Source organism: Pogona vitticeps, chromosome 1 (genome assembly GCF_051106095.1).
Source record: "Pogona vitticeps strain Pit_001003342236 chromosome 1, PviZW2.1, whole genome shotgun sequence".
Classification (NCBI taxonomy): domain Eukaryota; kingdom Metazoa; phylum Chordata; class Lepidosauria; order Squamata; family Agamidae; genus Pogona; species Pogona vitticeps.
Genome location: NC_135783.1, coordinates 159,372,446 through 159,397,702, shown reverse-complemented (window position 1 = coordinate 159,397,702; position 25,257 = coordinate 159,372,446). Strand labels below are relative to the sequence as shown.

At 39.6% G+C, this 25,257-nt stretch overlaps 1 protein-coding gene across 4 annotated transcripts in view; it reads right to left on the bottom strand.

Moving 5' to 3' along the window:
- PELI1 (pellino E3 ubiquitin protein ligase 1) overlaps nucleotides 1-25,257 on the bottom strand; it is a 52,835-nt gene that overhangs the window by 8,027 nt on the left and 19,551 nt on the right. For 3 of the 4 annotated variants that reach the window (XM_020803376.3, XM_073003777.2, XM_078377494.1), the window contains exons 2-4: nucleotides 6,644-6,788; nucleotides 5,461-5,590; nucleotides 790-891 (exon numbers count right to left, since the gene is read on the bottom strand). In XM_020803376.3, the coding sequence (XP_020659035.1) occupies nucleotides 790-891; nucleotides 5,461-5,590; nucleotides 6,644-6,714 (303 nt within the window). In that variant the 5' untranslated portion in view covers nucleotides 6,715-6,788. Of the gene's footprint in view, nucleotides 1-789; nucleotides 892-5,460; nucleotides 5,591-6,643; nucleotides 6,789-20,149; nucleotides 20,641-25,257 lie in introns of those variants that run through there. The other variant, XM_020803377.3, reaches the window with a different exon arrangement.

The window sequence follows — 25,257 nt, the reverse complement described above, 5'->3', positions numbered from 1 at the left end:
AAAATTTGCTTGTTAAATTAAATATTATTCTACTCAAGATCCATTTGTTTTACTATCAAGTTAGTAAATTCAAATCAAGACAGGCTTTCATAAATGGAGGAAGCTTAGCTTTTCTCTCAATAATTTTTTTCAATAAAATTCAAGATTTTGAAACAAACAAACAAAAACCAGCTGGGATGTGAAGTCATGATTCAGATTAGGACTGTGTATACTTACTAGAAAGCAAGGATTTTTAAAAAGCACTCCATGTATTTACTGAAGCATGTAATAACCTTTGAACTGCAGAGCTGGAAGGAATCCTATAGATCATTGAGTCCAACTCCTGTCAAGGAGGCACAGTGGGGAACTGAACCACCCTCTGGCTCCACAGCCAGAGAGATAAACCACTGAGCTATCATTTAGTCCAAATCTCCTTTATAGAAGAGTGAAGTCAGGGTGTGCCTGTGTGTAGCGGGGGGGGGGGGATATGATATATAAGGAAGGAACAGAAGGGTCAAATTACATGGCTGTCAATAAATGTTTACTCTTGACATCTATGTCAACGATATGAACAAACCCCTAATCCTTTGGGCTTTCTTCAGGGCCGTCTTCCCCGTTCCATAAGCCCATAAACCCAAAAGGTCACAAGGTCCTTTCTGGTTTAACTTTTCTCAGAGCTACTGACAATGTCATCAGGCATGTGCAACTTAGGATATTATAACCATTCTTCTAACATGAGAAAACACAAATGATGGCACTTCATGCAGTTAGCTTGCACAATTTCCCAATGCACACATGTTTTATATATACCTGAAACATGTCTGTGTTACTGTCATGCGTGTATTCAACCACCACCGTCTGAACTCGAGATAAAGTGTAGGATATACTGTGCTGGTCCTTGTTGCTTATTGCCTGAGGGAGGAAAAAAAGTCATTTTATTATTAAAGGAACCTTTAAAATTGCTTAGCAAGAACTAAACATCACGACAGAACACCATCCTATCAATCCCAATTTTCCAAGTATTCCAAAAATACTTTCCAGTCTCTTTCCTATAATGATTTTGGTACAATACAACCACTGTTTCTGTGGGATCAGTATCCACAGTTTCAGTTATCCATGGTGTACCACAGCTCTCTTTATATAACGTATAAGGGTGTGGGCCTTGAAGCTTTTCTCCCGCCTCCTTGTATGTATCTATAGGGTTTGCTATTATCTGCAGTTTCAGGCATTCATTGTAGATTGTGGAAGGGATCCACTGTGGATCTGAGGGACCTACTATACAGGCAAAAGGCTCACTGAACCTCCATTATTAGGGCTAAATCTTGTGACTTAATGATGTTACGAAACCTGGTCCCAAACATTGACTTTTCTTTTAAAAATACGCAGTTGGGGGCTTCAAGAAAGCTGCAAAATTGATGGCCATGGCAAACAGGGGGTGGTCCCTGTATTACCCATCCTTGTTTTAAACAGATGAAAGGTACAGGTGGGGTGAAGAGTTTGTGTGTACATTTCTGCATTTTGTATTTGAAGGAGACCATCCAGTCAAAGGATATACATTTCAAACAGACATGTTTGTTTACTGATCTAAAGGTACTACTGGATGTAGCCTTTCAAGGTCACCTCAGGCACACCACCTCCTGCATGTTAAGCAGACCTTAGTTCATTTTTGCACTGTCTGGTGTGAAATGAAATTAAGACTGCAAAGGGTGTTCACACCTCCTTGCTGCCAAGTCAAATGGAATCAGTGCAGTGTTTCACCAAGCCGCTTGAGAAAAAAAGCATACTTGGCAAGCCTCCAAGATGGGACACCTTTGGGTGGCAGGAATAGCTGCTGCATGCCTATGGTTAAAAAGTAAGGCTAAGGATGCAGAAGGTCTGGTCTTGGATGTTTCCACCAGAAGCCTCCTCCCATTTTCAACTGATAGCAGTCTTAGATTCCATCACTTATGAACTGAGTAGAGGCTTGATTCTGGAAAGCTCATTACAGCTTAGATCTCTTTGGTATTATTATTATTATTATTATTATTATTATTATTATTATTATTATTATTATTATTATTATTATTATTATTATTATTATTATTATTATTATTATTATTATTATTATTATTATTATTATTGTGCTTTCTGGTATATTGTCATACATTTTTAAGCTAAAGGGGAAAACACGAGAGCACTGTACATCTTTGTAAAAACTAACTTAAGGAAAGAAGCAAGTGGAAGTGGGGACATGAAGTGCCCTAAAGTGCTCCTGCTCTAAGCAAATGCTGCCACCACCTCCACTCCCACCCTCAGCCATGGGCAACTCTGAAACACGAACAGGGAAACAGACTCCTAAGAGCCCTCCAACTGATTGCTTTCATTTTCTTGCTAGGCGTTTCAGCCTTTACAGGAGCTGCTGCAAAGATACTTCAATCCTGCCTGCACAGTACAAAGCGCACTCTTAGAAGCTCGTGTTACCAGCCTCCTGTGGAGCTCACTGAAAGCTTGAACTTACAGATGCTAATTAGGTGCAGGTGTGTCACTTCACAACCATGAAGTGACTAGGTGCCCCCTCCCTCCCTCCCCCTCTTTAAACAGCACAGCTAATCCAGCCAACCAAACAGATCCAACTGGTCCCACTTAGCCCTTCGCAACAGAACACATGTTGCTATGAGACAATCACATTAGTCATGCCTACTGTTAGCCATATGTTAGCCGAGACACACTGAATGATTAAGATGCTCAAGATGATTAAGTGCCACAAAGGATGAGCCACAAAATGACGGCTGACACAGCCTCCTCCCAGCTATTAGCACAGGAACATCAGGAATAAAGTGGGGGCTGTATTTAACCACCCTCTTTAAACTCACACTGGTGTCCTGTGGTGATTAATAAGTCACTTGGACAAAATGGGGTACAACCAGAAAACAAAGGAAATGGAAATTTACTCAGTGCAGGATGGGAAGAGCTAGCAAAGCAGATTAACTTCATTATTTGACAGCCAAGGCTGTGCAGTCTGGGCAAGAAGTTAGTCCTTTGTCTTGAAAGACAATTGCCCTGTTGTCTCTAACTCATCAGACATACTTCTGGGAGCTCAAACTTGTGGCTTGGACGATTCAATATGATGAGCTGAGAGCAACAACATGGATTTATTTTCATCCTATGCTTTACCAGCTCAAAATTAATTAGGCAACTGCATATACTGTAAGATGAACTTCCTATAAGCAACAATCATTTCTGAGTATGAGTTGCACAACTACCATATATGATAGCAGTCACACAAGACAAAACAGATTGATCTGAAGCCAACTGGTAGTCAAACTAGGGAAGACTCAATGACTCACTGGAATTTACATACAATTGGTGTAATCATTCAGCAATTGATTCACTGGGATCTGCTCTAGTTGGGGGCTACCATTTTAGGTATGGGTTATTGACACAAGAGCTATAAATCCACCTGGACTATACCTTTCTGCCACTGAATTTGCCACAGTACATTGAATTTGTGTGATGCATTGGCAATGGAACTCTTTACCATCCAGCAGCATTTATTGTCACCACCAATCAGACAGATAGTACAAGTGAAGACTGGCACGAGCCACACCTCCAGTTGTGGTAAACCAGCTGTCTAGGTACCTTTTCACCCCCCCCACCACCACCATGCAGTAACTCAAAACTAGTCCAAGCAACTGCAGTGAGACAGAACAAATGCTGGATGTTCATCTCACATTATAATCAATTAGCAAACACAGACTACTGTATTGATATGAGTTACTTAATTTTTTTAATTAAAAATGTATTATACAATTATACAAATGATGAACACAAATAACAATCATTTGTAAAATCTCCCCTAAGTGGTCTCTTCATTTGATGACTTGACCAGACATTATCATCAAAACAGATCTCTTTGCTCAGGTATCAGCTACTGTCATGACAAGGGATTCATCCATAAATTAGGCAGCAACCTATGTCAAAATCTTAATTATTCCTCATTATCCTCTCCCAATTGATACATTCAGACTTTTTCTTCTCTTCCATTTTCACTTTCAATGCTTGTCTGCTTCAGGTCTGTACTGGTCTTCTCTCACTTTCCAAGCTAGATGGTTGGCAGCCTGCTTCTCCTCTTAATCTCCAATCTTCAGTCTATATGTTAGCTTTATTTGTTTCCTTCCTTTGCCTCAGCACTGTGCTTTTCACTATACAATGTTCCAAGTTCTGCTACAACCCTCCTCATATTTTATGTCATAATAATGCAACTTATCTAGAGCAAAAGCCAACTTACGGTTACCTGCAAGTACTGCTTTATCCCAGCCTCACTACCAGTTTAATCAAGACCTGATTCCCCAGCAATGGTGAGCTCTCCAAATATGGGGAAATGTCACACGATTTAATCGATACTGCACCCATTACATAACCAGCTATACTGAATGTTAAAAGAGTATTAGTAAATAGAAATGCACCTGAAGCAAATACGCGTTCTTCAGAATTCTACAGCAAATGTTCTGTAGCATTTAGAGCACTGGTTCTTAACCTTGGGTTACTCAGGAGTTTTGGACTGCAACTCCCAGAAGCCTTCACCACCAACTGTGCTGGCTGGGGTTTCTGGGAGTTGCAGTTCAAAAACATCCGAGTAACAAAGGTTAAGAACCACTGATTTAGAGTACTCAATTTGGGATGGAGTTCAAATCCATTTTCAGCCAGTCATGTAGGTCTAAAGGCTGGCCACTCTTTCAAACACCTGATAGAACTGTTACAAAGATAATGTGAAGTACGAATGTGTATTCAGATTATTTAGACTTCAAGTCCTATAATTCTCCAAGAATTTCCCAAGGCAAAATTCTGGGAGTTATAGGCTCTGGACCACAGCCACATTTCACTCAACTGGATCAGAACCTTTTCCTACATGGCCTAGGTCTGGGTACTTCCTGTTGTAAATAGACATTAAAAAGGAAGCTTCTATGTTGCTTCCTTTCCTTTTGGCCTTAGATAGGGCTCCCCAGAAAGAACTAAGACTCCCAGAAAGCACTACAATAGTTTCTTTTGTTGCAAATTTACAACAGAAATTATGATGGATTCCAGCCATGCAACTTTTGAGAAAAGGCCTTGATCCAGTTAGAGCAAAATGTAGGTGTCTAGACTCCCAGAATTCAGCCTGTGAAATTCTTGGAGAATTCTGGGAATTGGGAGTCCAAAAACTCCAAATAGCACATTCCTAAAGTTAAGTAAACTGCGCACATATAAACCACACTTAGCTCAGCAAATAATAGGCAGGACACAAGTAGATTTGTAAATAGTCCTGGGGTGGCTATACTCTTAAGGGCAGCTAAGAATAATTTCAAATAAATAAATAAAACTGTATCTCCACAAGGCAAGGCTAAGCTTTCAGAATAGCCTGCCTTCTTGTGGAATAATTCACCATATTCATTATTAAAATTTGCTTTTAACAGGTATTTAATGAAATGAGGTCAGGCCTTTGGCTCATGAAATCAAACTTACCTTGGCTGCCTGAGGTGTACAGGCTATATGCACAGTGCTAGGTTTCACCCCATTTGCTTTGGGCCTTTTAAATAAAGCAAACCGGCTTTTTCTTCTTCCTCTATCTCCATTTGGCAGAGAGCCATTGTACCTGTGGCAAAATAGTATGAGAAGAATTATATAAGTTATTTTGGGAGGGAGAGCTCTGGAGTTATTTGGATGTATTATCATAAAGCCGGGGAACTAAAGATCTTACAGTGACGTATTGAGAGCACCATGGCTATATGAAGAGGATACCTCTTTAAACCACATACAACTTGAAAGACCTGAAGAACTACGAAGGCAACAAGAAAAGAGATGTAGCAGGAGAAGGGAAAGTTAAAAACATCACTCATTCCTATTTCTATGGAACAACAAAATCCAACACGGGGAAATATAAGAAGTACCAGATTACAAAGTGCCCTCTGAAGACTGTACATGGTTCTGAAGCTACACATACACTGCCATCGTTTTCAAAATCATTGCCTAATTATAGACCATATGTGAAACAATCAAATAAGAACTGGACCACTAGAACTCATGGTCAGACTCCACAAACTAAAGATTGCAGCAAAATTTTTCCATTTGCTTCCATTGGTAGAATTGGGGGGGAAATCCATTGATTATAAATTGTTATTATCAGAACAGATCCTCAACTATATGAAACCTTACTTGAAACCTTTCTGCAGTATTTACTGAACAAATGAATTTTAAGTTATATACAGAAACAACTGCTCCTACTCACATGTTCCTAAACTTTGTCTCACACAGGCCTTGTCGCACACACACACACATATACAGAAACCAACAGAAATTACTGAGAACAGAATTATTTTAAGCATTCAAAAGAGCCAAAAGTTGAGCTTCATCGATTGCAGTGATAAACTTCTGCTGATACAAATGGAACTTTACAGAAGTTCATTCTGGCTGGATTATGTCCAAGGTCATTAACAGCATGACACAATGGCATGCCTTAACTAACATCCTCTTGCTGCTGAAAGCTGGATGGAAAAAAACAAGCCTTGAAATGGAAATCATCTTTATGGTTCAAGAGTGCACTCCAAATAGCCACATAGTAGAGCAAAGGGCAGGGCCACTAAAACAACTTTCGCCTGCAGAATGAACTGTAGTCTTACAGGTTCTCATTTTGACACAAGTCACTTACCCCAATACAATCAATTCCCCATATTTCACTAGTACTTTTGATGGATGATTTTCTTGATCAGGCGAAAACATGGGCCTTGTTAGTTCCTTTATCTCAAATTCCACTTTTCTGATCAAGAATCTTGGCACTCTTTTGTCATTATTTTCTATAAAAAGAGAAAGAAGATACAGAAACGTTAGTGATGCCTACCAGTTTGGCCAAGTGCAGGGGAAAGCAAGCAGCAGATTCATCAGCAGTGCACAAGTAGCAAGCTTGTAAATACCTTGTTACAAATGACAAGACTTGTAACTCTTCCCCTCCAGAAGTGGAGGCATAACTACCTTATATTTGCACTGTAATATAACAAGAGATGATCCACGTCTTTTTTGGACTATGATTCTTCCTTTTCAGTTACAGGAATGTGGTTTCTCTAAATGGTGGGCAAATATTACATGATTCAAGTACTGGCTTGTTCTGTACCTCATGTTATACTTTAAGTGTTGAAGCAACAACTATGATTTCTACCACAAGCTAGTGGTTTGTGACATCAAGATTAAAAAATAATAATAACTAAAAAAGCAACCGTTTTAATGAGTTCTGGAACATAAGAAAGCATAGCGTGAACTTTTAAAATCATAATACCTAACTTCCCCCCTTGGAACTCTAATTGGAATGAATTTCTTTTAAAAATAACCTTTATTGTTACTATGCCCTCACTTCATTCCCTTTAGCATCTATGTGGTGTGCGTAGCCTGGATTGTCTCTTTGACAATTAATGAGAATCAAACTGCAAAGAAAATTATATTATTTTATATTTTATGCAAGTTTGCATCTCCTCTCCTCAGCTGTGTGTGTGTAGCAGAAACATGCTGGAAAGACCAGTGAGTGGTCCATGTATACTCTTCTGTAGCAAAATCACTAGCAGTCAGACAATATTATGTTTGCACTGGATACAGTGAGAGTGGTGGAGCAATACCTTAAAAAAAATACTCAAACTGCAAGCCCACCAACTTCAGTGGGGGTGAGGAAGAAAAGGAAAAATTAATATGGTTAAGGCACTTATGCTCCCCCATTTTCAGTAGGTAGGATTCCTTTCCATATAACTTAATATGGGAGAAATTAAGCATAAATATAGGTGTCCATTAAAATAAGAGCAGCAGCTTGTACAGAAGCATGTTTCCCAGCATTAATTTTAATTACCATTTGACGTATTACATTGACCTTTGTCCTTAGAATTCAAAGTGCCTCTCTACATTCACAAATGTTGCTGGCAAACAGACTGGGCAACTCACTCCTTATTATCCCAAAACCAGCCTGGAGCAGCTTCATACCGTATTTTTCGCTCCATAAGACGCACCTTTCCATAAGACGCACCAATTTTTAGGAGAAGAAAATAGGAAAATATAATCTGTTTTCTTTGCTCCATAAGACGCACAGACTTTCCATCCCCCTGTTTTGTGGGGGAAAAGTGTGTCTTATGGTGCGAAAAATACGGTATTTGAAAGCTTGGTTCTAATATTGAAACCCCAAAGGCTAGAGCTGTAGCATCCTCTTCCCAAACTACATCCATATTGTTCTCGCCTCTCCCCCTCCCCGCCCCAAAGAGAGAGAGAGATGATCCAGGAGCGTAATCTTTTAGAGGTAACTTTTATATTATTATAACCAATCCACTTTATGAACACAATGGAGACAGGGTTAAACCTTTAACTTCACAGAACAGTTGGGATGGCAAGTTGCTGTATTTCAATATCTCAGGACACCAGCCAGAGGGCAGCTGAATAGCTGCATGGACTTAGCAAAGTTCGACAAAATAATCTTGTGTTCGCACCAAATGACAGAATAGGAGCGTCTTTGTGGAAAAACTGCCATCATTTCTAAGACACAGGGCTTACATTGTGTCGTATTGGAAACTATAGCTAGAAAGCGATCTCCTCCTAATGTGATTCAACCCACGAGAGGGAGGTTTCACAGTATATTCATTGAGAGAGGTTTTGAAAAAAGCCACACAAAATGTGCCAATTCAGAAGCAAAACCAAAAGGTTGTAGCGTCTGCTCAAATATTGCAACATATTTTCCCTTTCAAGTCCTTTGCCTTCCACACAGAGACTCGTATATTTCCTAACAGACAAGCATTACTTCTGTATATATTCACCACAGAACCTTAAAATATTTCTCTTCCTTTATAAATGTAGAACTTATTCACTAACTGGAAAACCCACGTCATCAAATCTGAGTAATAGCGTCTCTCTTTTATCAAAAGGCTAATTTCAGAACATAGTCGAAATGTGCATCAAAATGCCACTGTACTGAAATAGATAACTTTAGAAACACCCCTTTCTCAATCTTTGTCCCCTGCATCTCTGTATTCAGCTTTCTGGAAAATAATTGCTGGGAAAAAAAGAAGGCCTCTTGTTCCTTTGGGGGAGCGGTGAGCAATTCTGCCATGTTTTGAGAGTCCACCACCTCCAGAAAAGGGAGGTTAGAAGGTCACTACCGGGCACAAAGGGGCTTTTAAAAGTTTTTTTTTAAAATAAAGTAGCTAAAACATTTTCAGGTGGTTGTAGGAAGGGTGTGGACCTCCAAGGTTCAGTGATGGATGTGTGAGTATCCAGACATAAAGAGATTGCCCACTTGTTCCAGATAACAGGAATGTTGTTGGTTGTATACCTACATCAGTCGCATTAGTGTGAAAACAAACTATGTCACTGATATCTCCAAAGACCTCAATTTTCTAACTCCAGAATGGCAAGAGATGAAGCCATGGAGCAGTAAAGCCACACCTCTCTTGCCCACAATGGAAGAATTGCCCTTAGACTGTAAGCATCCATCTTATTTGTACATTCATGTCCCCAAGCACAACCAAACATGACAATTATTATATACAGTGGTGCCTCGCTTGACGAAGATAATCCGTTCCAGCGAAATCGCAGCAGAGCGAAATCCTCGTCAAGTGAAATAAAAAAGCCCATTGAAATGCATTGAAAACCGGTTGAATGTGTTCCAATGGGCGAAATACCTCAGCGTCCAGCGAAGATCCTCCATAGGGTGCCCATTTTTCGATGCCTGTGCAGCGAAAAATCCGTCCTGAACACAGCAGGGAGCCATTTTGCACAGCGGGAGGCCATTTTGAAACCCAACGATCAGCTGTTTTTAGATCGTCGTAATGCAAAGAATCAGTTCCCAAAGCAAGGAACCGATCATCATCAAACGAAAATCGCCCTTTGAAGCATTGTGGTGAAGCAGATTTGTCGTCAAGCGGGGTAATCGTTAAGCGGGGCACCACTGTACATTTCTGTATCAAACAAGACACAATGGATCTGGCTTCTCCCACCTCTAGTCAATGCACTCAATGCAGCACACACACACACACCCCACACCAGTCAGGAGCCAGATGAGTCCACAGATCATACTCTCTACCAGATGTGGCAGGAAGTCCCTTTCATAGGGACACATCTGCACCACAATCTGTGTTCAGCTGCCTGAAAAACAACAGCCTTCCCCACTTGCTCTGTGTTGTATTAAAAACCTAGTGGGTGAATTATATTCACTGAACGCAAGACCGGGTAGTGTAGAAAGATGCAAAGAAAGCATGTGGTGGAAATGCAGAAATCAATTTTCAGAAAGTAGAATGTTTTTTTAAAATGATTGCTGCATGTAAAGAGATGCAAACTTGTCAAATATTTATAAAATGTTGGTTATGTGAAGGCATATCTCAATCCTTTCTCCCAATAGCATATTCAAATGCTATGAGTTTGTATGTGATGCAGGATAACCTGAACACATTTAAGAAAACAGTTATCTTGCCAACTGATACTTTGCAACCTTAAAAGCTATTGACCGACGTAAAGGGCATGTTCCCCTGCTGGGTTTAGTTCCATTAAAATTAATTCTGTTTGATTACACCAGACCAGAGTTGACGAGCTAACGTTTCATTTTACGAGGCCTTTGTGATTGCAGGAGTGTGGCTTATGGAAGTAAACCATACACCACTGGATACTGTATAATTAAGAGTTTTATCTTGAATAGCCAACAAAAGCAGTAACTTTTAAAACACATTAAACCAGGTTTTCCTTCCCACTGCATTAATTATCCGGTTCACACAATAATACTCTCAAATGTCTACCTCTGGCTTCTCTCCAATGCCCCCTCCCCAAAACACCCCAGTGACTGCAAAAGGCTTTGCACTGTGTGGTTTTGTAACAACATCCAGCTTTTACAGTTCAGGCTGAAATGTCCTCAGTTCACCCAGTGTAGGCAAGTTTTAAAGACAGCAGTGGCAGGTGGGAGTGAAAGTATTATTTTGACCCAAGCAGTGCAAAATTATCCTTCCCTTTAGAGGGATTTACAAGTTTGATGTCTGTAAAATGTATAGAAACGAAAGATCCTCCCACTTTGCCAAACAACAATATAAAAACAGGAAAATAAAATTCACCCTAAACAAGACCTTTTAAGCAGCATACTAATTTCTGACAAATATCCCTGAACATTTACATCTTTGAATATCTATTAATTACTCTTCAGTGAATTATTTATGTTGCTTAATTCACAATCTGGGAGAAAAAGACCACAAATACATGATGGGGCACAGAAACAGTGCAAAACCACAGCATGAGAAAATGTTCTCATATGCTTAGGTGTTGCCTTCCATGGGCCTGTCACACTAATTCTGGATAAAGCAAGACACGCTCTGCATGCACGATTTCCTGCTACAATGGGAACAGAGGGTTCTTTAAGTATTGAAAAAATAATTTAAATGTATATAACTTATCTTCCTAGGGCAAGTCCCTTCCAGGAGGTTATTCCCCCCCACACACACACACAATATTATGCTTGAGAGCTTAGTTCCTGCTAGAACAGATTGAACTTCCTGGAAATTCATGGTTCTGGTTAAAGCAATCTCTCTATCAATGGCACATTTGATTGGTTCACTAGCCCAATTACCACCACTGCAGAGCACAAAGCGGAATAAGACAACTTCATCAAGAAATCAGCAGAACTATTATTGCTTTTTACAAAATGAATCCAAGATCAGTACAATAACAATGACTCTGGTGTAAAAGCTCTGTTTACCTCTGCCAATGTATCTCAAAGAACTGTTCCAAATATAGTAAGTGGCATGGCAAATCCAGGGCATCAGTGGCTGGCTGGGGCTTCTGGGAGTTGCAGTTCAAAAACACCTGAGTAACCCAAGGTTAAGAACCACTGGGCTAGACTATGAGAAACTAGCTGGCCGGTGGCAACCCAGTGAGTTTCATGTGGAATGGAGAACTAGGTAATGCATTTCCCAAGTTCTGCTGTAAGATTGTAACTAGTGATGCAGAGTGTGAAATATTCATTCCTAAATAATTTTTTTAAAATTACTGCTTCACAAAATTCTTTAGTAAGCACAGTTATTGAAGAATCTGAAGTATGAAACGCTCAACAAAAGAGGATTATTTAGCAAAGGGAATGTGGCTTAAGTAGTTCTGTATCAGATTTGTCTCAATCTGAAATGGAATGAATCACATACAGAAAGCAAACCTGGATGTTGTCTAATGACTTCAGGGAAAGTTAAACTTGGTTGGAACTAGAGGTATGGACAACCACAGCATACCATGCACAGTTCATTGGGTGTGTTTAAATTTAAACACGTGGTGTAAAGGAAGTACTGTGTTTCCCTGAAAATAAGACAGGATCTTATATTAATTTTTGCTCCAAAAAACCCATTAGGGCTTATTTTCAGGGGATGTTTAAATTTTTTTCATGTACAGCAACCTATATTTATTCAAACACAGTCATGTCTTCTGGTTGCTGCACAATGCCGCACAATGGTGGAGGGCAGGGTTTCACTTAATCGGGGCTTGTTTTTGGGGGTAGGGCTTATATTATGAGCATCCTGAAAAATCATACTAGGGCTCATTTTCAGGTTAGGTCTTATTTTCAGGGAAACAGGGTTTATGTGAAAATCTGAAGACAAATATTTTAAGAAAAACAATTTCCACACAAACCTTTGAATTTATATACTGTAAATATAATAGTTAAACTCCATTTAGTGTGCTTTGCTGAAATATGTCTAGGTTATTGGAAAGTATATAGTTTTATTCAGTAAACTAAAATTAAAAAAACAATCTGGCTGAAATCCAGTAAAAAAACAATCTGGCTGAAATCCAAGTAAACATAAATTTACTTGATTATGGCCAGTGTATCAAATCAGTGTCTATCAGAAAAATTTTGGGGGAGGGAGGGGCAAAATCTGTTTCATGTTTTCCTGGAAAACCCATACCACTGTTCTTCATACCATACTGGTTCTCCAAAGAGTTTCTTAGATACTTCATGAAACATTACTTCTAGACAATTAATTTATCGACAGGGCTAGAAATGGGTGTCAGTGCCAACATAGCATTCTATCCTAGTGTTACTTTTAGAAGCCAATTGCCATAAATTAAAAGACCTTTATCAGCATTATCTGTTGCACAACAAGTTACAAGACTCAGTACGGAACAGACAAAGTCTATGGAGATTTCTTAACTTATGGCAATTGGCTTCTAAAAATAAAGCTGTTTACATAACTGCACAACAGGATTTGAGCCAAAAAGTGCTTATGGTGGATTAAGGGGTTGAGAAGCAAGTTGGAATTTTCTCCATGCTAAGTGGGTAAGGACAGATGAGGAAGGTGTTTTTAATGTCTGTAATGGGTTTGGTCTCTGCATACCTCAGGAGCATTTGTTTTTCTAGGGGAGGTCAAAGAACACAAATACGCACATGCTGAACACTAGAATACAGAGAAGATCCTAGCAGTTGCTCCAGTTTACACATATTGCTTCCTTGGACATTCACTTGAGCTCACTTATTTCAGACACAATAGCTACATTTGGAGTCTATTCTATATACCAGTGGTTCTTAACGTGGGCGATAATGCCCCCCAGGGGGTGATTTAATTTTTCAGGGGGGCGGTAGAACAAAAAGGGGCGGCGTGGGGGTGCTGGAGCAGAAGGGGGGTGGTAGGGGGGCGCTGGAGCAAGCCAAACCTGTTAAGATGGCTGCAGCCTTTTTACAGTGTGCATGAATATATATGTTCCTCCAATCTTAATTTAGTTTCAGAGTTTTCATCTTGAAATTTTTAGTTCCTGCATTGTGGTTTGTTTTTATGCCCTTTTTATATTTCTTTTTGCGTCTTAAAATTCGCTTGCAACTAAATCATTAAATGTTACTTTTTGGGGGCATTTCATTTTCTTGGAATAGAATTTTGTTTTCAGGGGTCATTGGATTTAAGTGTAATAAATAAATAAATAAATAAATAAATAAATAAATAAATAAATAAGAAAGAAAGAAAGAAAGATATCATCACCGTGGGGAGGGGGGCGATGATAACTTCCTCAATGGCTCAAGGGGGCGTTTCTTTCAAAAAGGTTAAGAACCACTGCTATATACCTCACTATTTCATTTTAGATTTTCTTTTCTTTCAATTCTCATCTGAATTTTTCTGGAGCAATTTTCCTGTACTCCTCTGAGTCTTCAGGAACCTGTTCTTTAGAATAAGCAGCAATATGTCTTCCTTTCTCAATCCTTAGACCAGACTGCTATAACTAGAGAGCTTTAAGTAGACTGCTGGTGGAAGACTAGGAGCAGATACTGTACAGTGTTTTATAAGGGGCAGATGACAGGATAACTCAGTGGTTTAGGTATCTGCACAGGTTGCAAGTTCAATTCCCCACTTTGTCTCCTGGGAGAAGAATCAGCCTGTATGGCTGCACAATCCCAGGATGCCCCCAGAAGAAGGGAATGGTAGTATTCTCTACTTGGAAAACCCTGAAAAGGATTGACATAAATCAGAACTGACTTGACAGCACATTATTATTACTGGCAGCTAATCTTTCATAACTGTAAATTCATATAATACATTAATCTAGATGTTTTGCATTACACTTTGTATTATACTGTTAGAAATTCTTTGATTTTCTTCTCATTTCTTTTATACTGTGCCTTCGTTTAATGGATTTTATTCCCTGATTTTTTTTTTTGCTATGATTTAAATAAATCTTCTAATTAAATGGACTGTGAATAACCTTAGATAATCTCTAGTCACACCCTCTTGCCCACTGGGGTGAAGAAAGGACCTATTTTCATTTGTATGAATGAACTGGAACAAGCCTAAGTGCCTGTGTTTCCCCCACTTCACAACAGTCATTACAAGACTCAAGGCTTTTGCTGTGACTACTATTGCTGAGGCTGCTTAAAGAAACGAGGCTTGTTATTACATCCAAACCATAAATCTACACTGGTAACCTGGAGACCTCCAAATGTTTTTTGATACTGACTTCTACCAGCTCTACCCAGCATCACAAACGTTCAAGGATAGTTGAAAGTAACCCAACTAGAGATGGAATATTCGTATTCACCTCCTAGGGGAGATGAATATCAATAGAGATGGGCTTATTTGTATACGGATACCCTCACACAGGTGGACATAGCGAGGGTCCAGCTGGGGCTGGACCGTCCATCACTTTCCACTGTTGCTGTGGGCACTGCGCTCCCTTCCTATCACTCCGGAGCTTGCGGTCTGTGAGCCACTCCTGGCAGGAGGCAGGAGGATGAGCCTCACTGCCAGGTCAAAGAGTGGCTCACAGACCGCAAGCTCCGGAGTGATAGGGAGTGCAAATCCTGCAGCAAAAGCGGAAGGTGAGTGAACAGTCCGGCCCCAGGGGGCAGGACCCTCCTCATGTCCATCTCTAAATATGAATATCATAACCACCACTAGCTGGGTCCTCCAGAACTAGCTGGTCCACTTACCGCTTGCGATGTGGTGCGTGTGGCTGTTGTAATTTGTGCTGTGCCAATTATGGAAGTAGCACAGCCAGTGCTTCCCCACCTCCCTGCGCTGCTGACCACTCAGCAGCTGAGCAAGGAGACTCGTTATTCGAGACAGGGAAATTTCTATATGAATATCCCCATCCCATCTGGACCTAATGAGGGTCCAGCCCCGGGACTGGGCTGTCCACTCATGTGTAATAGCACTGTGAGGGTCCTGCTCTTTCTGCCAAAGGAACCAGGAATGCCAATGTTTTCCTGCTTGGCTGGCCACTCCAGGCAGGGGATGAGAGGATGAGTCTCCCTACATGGCTGCTGAGTGGCCAGCTGAGCAGGAAGACAGCAGAGCTTCTTGAGCCATTGGTGGGAAGAGTGGGACCTTTGTGGCGCCAGGACAAGTTAGCGGACGGTCTGGTTCCAGAGGCTGGACCCTCATTAGGTGCAGCTGGGACGGGGATAGTAGTATTATTTTATGAATACAAATATCCCCATCTCTACTGGTCATCCTGCCTCCTTGCTGGAGTGGTCAGCAGTGCTGGGAGGCGGGGAATGTGCCAGCTGGGCTGCTTCTGTGATTAGTGTGGCATGAACAACAATGGCCACATGCACTGCAAGTGGTAAGTGGACTAGCCGGTTATGGGGGTGGGTCCAAAGGGCCCAGCCAGCCAGGACATTCATTTTTTGTTTCTCGCAGGGAGGCGAATACAAATATCCCATCTCTAACCCCAGCACATCTGGAAGGCTAATTTTAACTATGTTATTGAAAGAGGTCAGCTTTGTACCCCAAGGTCTGAATTTGCCGTACTCCTCTAAAACAATGGTTCCCATCCTTGGGTAACTCAGGTGTTTTTAGACTGCAACTTCTAGAAATCCTGGGCAGCACAGCTTGTGTTGAAGGCTTCTGAGAGTTGGGAGTCCAAAAACACCTGAGTTTTTGGACTCCAAACTTTGGGAACCACCGTTCTAAAACAGTGACTCTGAACATTTGACCCCTCAGATGGTGAACTTCAATATCTAGAAGCCTCAGTGAGCATGGCAAATGGTAAGTGATCTAGTGACATCTGAACAGCTGAAGGCACAGAACCACTACAATAAATAATAGTTAAGCTTAACTGCCGTTAATTAGCAGCTGTGGCTAGTCAAGAAACAGAAGTGAAAACTTTTAATCTCCTACTTGGAGAAGGAAGAGGGAAGAATGTGCAAACATTTGCCCTTCGCAAATTATTCCTGTAAAAGAAAGCCATTCTTTGTATTTGTAATTCCCAAAGAATCATCACAGAAGCTGGACCCAACCAAGCTCTGGGGATCATTGCTATAGAACTATTATAATCAATGAATTTTCAAAAAAAACAGTTTATGTTGTCACTTTGGACTGTGCCACTTTAGATTATAACCTTCAGAGTGTGCTGAAAAATACAAGCCCTGAACAAAAATACATTTTAAGAAAAAACTCGGAACATTTTGGTGTTCTGAAAAAGCAACAGCTGATCCTCCTCTGAGGAAACCACAACACCATCCCACATGTTATCTGTGATGTTCTCTGCTTCCCACACACAATGTCTCAGCATAACATGTATCCATTCCTTTTTCCTTGCAAGGGTGGCCATTTTTAAAAGCTGGCAGTATGACATTATCAAATACTTTTAAGCACAACTTTTCTTCTGTGTCAAACTAGTACTGCTCACCACAAGCTTTGCACTTCATTTATACCCCCCCCCCCATTTACTAATACAAATCTATCTTCCCATCCGATCCATTTAGTCTTGGATTTATCTTCCAGCTTAGCCAACTGGAAAGAAATTCTAGGTTTTCTGTAGTTTCACAGAGGCCTATTGTCTTTTCCTCTCCCCACAACTTCTATTTTCAGTTATAACCTTTCACTTTTACTATTGATGCGACTCAACATACAGTGTTGAAATTGGTAATTGTTCAATTGCTTTTAAACAATTCTTATTTTTATCTTATGGGGTGAAACGTGTACATGTTGCACTGTATAATGTTACATTTATTCCAAAGAGGGTCAGCAACAACTATATCCCGGAACCACGTGCTGCACAGCACTAAGTATTAAATGAAATTCAGTCCCCATTTTTGTTGGCTCTATAGCTGAGTTCTCTAAAGTTCAATTACTTATTTTACAGGGCATGTCTCTTCATTGTGACCTGAATGTACATTTACCCTGACAATGTGTTGTTCTTGTTTTTTAAATCACTGTCACAAAATTTCCTCTTCTAGACACCACCTTGATTTTTCTTCATCTCTTTACTCTCTTCCTTTCCCCAAAATAGCTGGGTGGTGTGGCTGAAGTCACAGTGATGTCTCAAGTAATATAATACCCTGTTTCCCTGAAAATAAGACCTAACCTGAAAATGAGCCCTAGTATGATTTTTCAGGATGCTCATAATATAAGCCCTACCCCAAAAATAAGCCCTAGTTAAGTGAAAGCCCACTCTCCACCACTGTGTAAGCAACCAGAAGATGATATGACTGCATTTGAATAAACCTAGATGGTTGTATATGAAAAAAATAAAACATCCCCTGAAAATAAGCCTTTTTTCGGAGCAAAAATTAATATAAGACCCTGTCTTATTTTCGGGGAAACATGGTACTTTCTACCATTAAGTCTGTGACTCAATTTGCTCTTCTCAGTCAATCTGGTGGACCAGCATACTTTGAAACACATGGAGTGGCAGCTAGGTCAGGCTCTTGCCCTTCTCCTCTGTAACATGTAAGAGAGAACAACTACATACTTATAAGAAATTGGCTCCTGTTCACTGTTGCAAATGATAAACACAGAGCAAGGGAGAATGACACACATAATGATATCAGGATTTGCGTACAGTAAACCACACATTCTGGGGAAAAACATGCCCATCATAAGATGTTGCCCTCTTTGCTTTGCTTTGCTATTTCCTTTTCACTGCAAAGCTACTATGATTTTCTCTTCACTTTATCAGTAGATCAAAAATATCCTGTTAAAGACAAACACAGAGACAACAAAAAAAGGCAGAAACCACCACATAATCATTTAAAACTTCCACACAACACTTATGCCAGTTGAATGACCCAGCTTATGTTACTTCTAAGTATAAATACACAATTATGAACTACACTCATGTTTGAAAATCCATAACTTTGAATTTCTGTAACATAACAGTACTAATTAATGTAACCAATCACTTTTCTAATAATAATGACGGATGTCAACACGTTACTTTGAGAGGACATAACAATGAGGCATAAATTGGTTTTTTAAAATAATAATCTCGGCATTTGTATCTGTGTTTAAGAATGTAAATGCCATCACATGGTGATGGCATTTGTAACTGCTAGCAGTAGTGGTGGAATCAAAGAAGCATGTTTACTGCCTTCTCAATTTGCAATCATCATCACAGAGAAAGAAAAAAACTGAATGGGATTTCTATGGCCCAATTTTTTTAGTTATCCTACAGGAACAACTCATTCCCATCCCCACAATCCAACAGCAGCACTAAAGTATTTTACGACTGCATAGTGCTAACCCCACTGCTTTAATAATTCATGTCCAGCAACTGTGAAAAGGGCTGGTTACCCAATTTAGCAAACTTTGGGTAATCTCTGCTTTTCAACACAAGTTCAGGTCAACTTCATTTGTCAACACTGTAGACTTTCTGTAATGTGTAGTGTGTAGCCCCAGCTCACACTTTTGCTACATTCCAATATATCTGTTCTCATCAGATTAGTTCTGCCACACTTAACACATATGTCCTTAGTCCAGTCCATCAGTCGTAGCCAACAGACGGATTATGGGATTTCTAATCCAGAAATACTAGAAGAGCTACAGTTTGGTCACCACTATTCTAGACCATAGATGCCTATTCAATTTAGTGATTTAACAGAAACAATCCAGCTGGCTTAAGGCTAAGCACTTCACTAAGACTGCTTCTGCAAATTAAATTACATTAATAAAAGCAAAACCATAGTAACTATTGGGTCTTTATAGCCTTTTTCGTGCCAATTTCTGTCTGTACACACAAAAATGATTACACCATTATCACCAGCATCTGTGATAGATTTATTTATAAAGTCTTAATTGTTATTGCTGTTTTCCTTAAATAAACAGCAAAAGGCTCCACAAATATTAACAGAAAAGAAAGAAAAATCTTTAGCACGTGTTAACTGAAGACAATGCTTTCCAAGGTTTTTCAGACCAAGTATATAGGATGGGATTTAGCAGATATTAGTTTATTATACCTTTCTGTGGTCAACATTTTTAAAAAAACAGTCTTAAAAACAAAACTGCACTGCATACTTCTCAATGCATGATTAACTGTTTCAAGAGGTTCCCTTAAACTGGTAATGCACATTCAGATTTAAAGCAAGCATTTCAAACTGTCCAGCACAAACTTAATAACTCAAATAATTTCATTAGGGAATACTTTATAAAATTCTTTCCCTCCCTACTTTTCTAGGAAGAAGCTAAAAATCCAGTTCTATAAACAAGTCTAATGTTGCAACCTTAGAGTTGCTCAGCATTCATCACCAGTAGGCATTTTGACAATTCTAGTCTGTTGTAAGCACATGCTAGAATCGCACGGCTTGCCACTTTAAAAACTCTTTTAGCTCTATTTTTTTTAAAGGCTTCTATTTTCAAATGAGCAAATCTTAAAATGTATATTTGATCTCTTCCTTTATATTCACTCAGAAGCACTTTTCCAAGGACAGAAATATATTAATAAAATATCTGGTGGAATTACTTACTCTTCTTGCTCTCAGTATTATTTCCTCATTTCCCCTCCACACACACGCTCACAGCGTGCCAGAAGAAATGGGGTGGGAGGTGGGAAGTCCACTGCTTAAAATTAGCGTGAGAGAAAGATTAAATCCACAAAATCCACAGGCATCCTTCCGACAGCCAACTCCCAAGCTCGAGCATGCCTTGCTCTGTATTTTTTTTTTCCAATTCAGCCACTGGGGTTATACCTGCTGATTTCAAACGGAGGTTGGCCCGAATTGCGCAAGCTAGGTAAACACTTGACAGAAGCCTGATCCCATTGGCTGGTGCCGCAACTTGCATCTTCCTTATCTTTCCTAAATTAGACACCCAAATCCGAAAAGGAAGAAAAGGAAGTGGAGGGAGGGTGCTGGACAGATTCTTTTTTCAAAGGTGGATTGAATCCCTACCAGTTTGTCAGGATTGGAGTCTTCGAGAGAAAGAGGCACTGTTCTATTTCCTTGTCAGCCTGTCTTACATAACTGTACCGATACATGTGACACTATGGGGCTTTTAATTTTTTTAAAAAATTAGCATTTACTAGACTAGCTAGCATTCTTCACCACCCACAGCATCAGCAACGCTCTCATGCCGTGGATATTAAAAGAGCAGCAGCAAATATGCCTCGGGCACATCCCATTTTGAATCACTGATCCATCCCAACAGTCATTCATTCTAATATACAAGCACACATCTTGCAATTGCTGCTGCTGTGTTTGCCTGCCCACTTTAAAGAGAGAGACACTTGATTTCAAGGTTCTCTTCTCATGGCTCTTGAGTTTCATGGGGTGAAAGTCTTGTCATGAGACTTCAGGTTCCTTGTGGCACAAATGGGAACGGAGAGATTTGGGGCCAGCTTGGGCTCCCCCAGCACCCAATATGAGGGTAATGGGAATGGAGACAGAAAAGATCAATGGATCAGAAATGGCAAATTAAGTGTGCAGGTGAACGATGGAAGCCATGCGAAAAGGAACCTGCTTTTTCCCAGGGATTTTCTACATCCTCTGGTCACATACCATGGCACCAAACCAGGACGACACTCTACCAAGCATTTACAGAACGGGGAAGCAGTTCCTGAGAATGCCCAAAGATGATTTTTGTTAAAGACATTACTAAGAAAACAATGCTCTTAGCATTTATTTATTTATTTATTTATTTATTTATTTATTTATTTATTTATTTATTTATTTATTTATTTATTTATTTATTTATTTATTTATTTAACTAGCTAACTAACTAACTAACTAACTAACTAACTAACTAACTAACTAACTAACTAACTAACTTATATGCCGCCCACACTACCCGAAGGTCTCTGGGCGGCTTACAGCATTTAAAATACAATAAAAAGGCAAAATAAAAGGGCAAAATAATTAAAATGCAATTAAAATATATATTCTAAAAATTGCCATCAGACCTACAGCTGATATTATTTCAGTTAAAAGCCATTTGGAACATTAAGAGATCACCTGCATCATCATCTGCTCTCAAGTCAATTTTGACTTCTGGCAACCTTTCAGGGTTTTCCAGGTAGAGAGTACCTAGAAGTTCATTACCATTCCCTTCTTTTGGGGGTGTTTGGCCAAGAACATATAGGCTGGCTTTTCTCCCTGGAGGCAGAGTGGAGAATCCAACTCCCTACTTTTGGCTCTGCAACCAGCTACCGAAAACACTGAACTACAGTATTCAGCCAGCATAGCAGTAGAATATTTGGATTTACATTCTGTCCTGTATCCAGAACAGAGCATAGAGTTATTTTTAAAACACACAGGGCTCAACAATATATTTTAGGGCTTTTTAAGTCAAAATCGCTACTTTGAACTGAGTTAGTGCTGATTTTGGAGCAAGAACATTGTTTTGACATAGGAAGCTTCTGTTCTATATTAGACTGAAACATGGGCATATTACTTTTGGGTGGACTATAATTCCCAGAATTCCTCAGCCAGCATATTAACTTCTTCAAATCTTGAACCAGAAATATATTTTACATAAATCCAATTAAAATCCGCCCCTTTCCAACTTACTGGCAGCATACATATACATTACTTCATTTTCGCCCAGACTAAATTGTCTCCTTTCAGTACAGCTTTCAATGCATCTTAAGAAGTGCACAGACTTGCTCCAAATAAACAAAAAGAAACCAATTATTGTTAAGAGCACTGTGCAACAGAGTAGACCACCTTGTATGAATGCATTAATCATTTAACCCAGAGTACAGTATAACCTTTAACGAAGTCAGTGGGCATAAGCTTGCTGTTTCTTCCTCCTGCCACCAATAGTCAATATCTTCTTAAGCAAGATAAGTAAAACTGCTATCAACCCAAATCAAAGTGGAAATAGATATAGGCCACGCCTACCTGACCTGGGTGTGGGCAATTGCACTAGGTGAAAGACAGTAGATAAACAGGACCAGTGAGTTAGGTTAAACACATGGTAACCATAGTAACAACAAAATATGGGCTTTGTTTATCTGATTTGTCAATTCATAAAACAAGAATAGCAGTAATCACGATGGCCTTTACAGATCAGTTTTTAACTCCCTCCCCCAACTCTTTTTTAAAGAAAGAGTCCTGAATTTCAAATACAGGTAGGCCACAGAGTTGCATGCTATAGTTATTTACATCATAAAAAGTTTAATAAGAATCATGGGTTAACAAACTCCATCATCCAGAGACCACACCACATAAAATCCCACCCTGCCGCATCTCTTCATAATTTCCCTTTCTTGTGTTTCACAAAGTTCCCAGTTTGTACCTAAACCTGACATCTTTCAGTTTTCCAATGAAAAAACCAGGCCTTCTCTTTGGTGTCTGCATAGACATTAGCTCTGCAACCAGTGTTAACATAGCAAGTTTTTGCTCCCTAATAAAATTACTTTAATAGCCCCTGACATCAAATTTTTTGGCTTGTTTGATAAGTTTCTAAGCCAATACAACCTCAAGATGCTGAGGGTCACAAAAAATAAGCCTCAAAAGCTGAAGACGCGGGACTAGCTGTAGTCTACCTTGCCTTTCATGCATAAAGCCCTATTTATTTTCTAGAATTGTACTCCTTTGAATAGCACAAAAGCCCCATTCTGCATGGGTATCACTAGTTTAAATCAAATTGCTATTTGGTGATGATGAATAAATAAAATTTGCCAGATTCAACCTCAAATTGAATGCCTCGTTTAAAGCAAAAGAGCATCTTTGTTGCTAGGGTAGTACCGCTCAGAGTAGACACATTCTAGATGGGCGGTATATAAATCTAATAAATTTATTTATTTATTTATTTATTTATTTATTTATTTATTTATTTATTTATTTATTTATTTATTTATTTATTTATTTATTTATTTATTTATACCCCGCCTATCTAGTCAATTGTGACCACTCTAGGCAGCTAAATAAATTTGTTGGGGAATTTTTATACCTCTGGGGAACCAAATATTTTATTTCTAGTTCTGGAAATGCAAATTATTTAGATAAATAAAACTGACATAGCTTGCCCATCTGCTGGGGCATCGTGGAGCTACAAGGCCACAGCTAAAAGCTCTGTATTTTAAACTAGAATCTACATTCAGATAAGCTACAGAGGATAAAAGGTACTAATCTAAAGCAGGCAAGCACACAATCATTACCAGCTCAGAATGTGATATCCACATCTTAGAGTTGTTAACTTAGAGATAATCCACAAAAATATGAGTTTGGGGGGGGAATCTGTTCAGAAGTATGATACTTTTTTTGAAGAGGGGGAAATGTCAGAATCCTATTGCCATTTGTGTAAAGTATGCTTAAGTTGCTACAACTAGCTTTATCTCATTGACAAAGTGCCATGTGCATCTTGGTTGAGCAAACAGGCGTATGGCTAGGCGTGTGACTGGTATGCCCCCTAGCACCTAATCAATTAGCAACAATTAGCTGTGGCAAGTTATGCAAAACATACACAAACACCAACAGGATTCTGGCCAAGCTCTCTTAGGAAAACCAGGGTATTTAGTAGTGGAACAAGACTGCCAAAGACAGATTACACAGCTTGCATGCGTACTACCCAATATCTTCTTGCCCACTGTTCTAGGTAATCCCATGCACAGATGTTTGCTTCATTTGCTGTGAGGTTGTTGCAGGAATTGCTTGGAGAACTCACCTTCTCAGCAAAGCATCTTAAAAACTCTTTCAGGCAAAGATTTATCATCTAGGATTTGCCTCACTACAAAAACAGGTCTCCAGTTTATTTCCCTTTTTTTGGCCTTCTGTGCCAGCATACTCTGCAGACTGACCCACTCCTGAACTAGCCTAACCAGCATGACATGAAACCGAATTATATGATCTGCAGTATTTACCAACTTCCAGTTCCACAGGTTTTGCTGTTGCATCAGTATACGCAATAAATGTACCACTCTGTGATGATGCGTCATGAGAGGGGAGTGGGAAACAAATGTGCATAGGTGTTAATAGCAGTGAAGTCCACTGGGTGACCCCCGAGCAGGTCACTCACTCTCTGCCCAATACTGTATAGGATAATTTTCTCATGTGTCTGTGAGTGCTTTCTCATTATTAGACACTAGGCATCACCTCTACCCCTGTTTGTTTCCCTGCCCTACACTACTGGTGTTTATACTTCTTCAGGAACAAGGGGGGGAAAATCCGTAAAAATTTTAATTGATTGAACCCAATACATTGCAAGCGAAGCCTCCAGTAATTTTTCTTTCCGTTCAGGCATCAAACTGCTACTTTGTTCAGTCATGCAAACAATGGTACGCCGCTTTATCTTTATCTTTTTATATCTGCATATACATTGACTTAAAACATTTGCCAAAGTGACAATGTATTTAGTAGATTCTGCTGATATAACATTTAATTATCACCATCTTCATTTCATGGCAAGCTGCAATTTACTAGTACCTTATCCTCAAGTACAGATTTTTGGGTATGTGCCAGCCTTGCTGCCAAGTCTGATTATCCCCCCCCCCCCGGGTCATTTCTGCTATTCTTATCTGGTGCCAACTGTGCTTCATGAGAGGCCACAGAATACCAAATATCTGGCTTGTGGCTTTATATCAGTGGCACGGGCTTCTGGTTTTGTGGGAAGCTACTTGTTTCCCCTGGATTCCCAT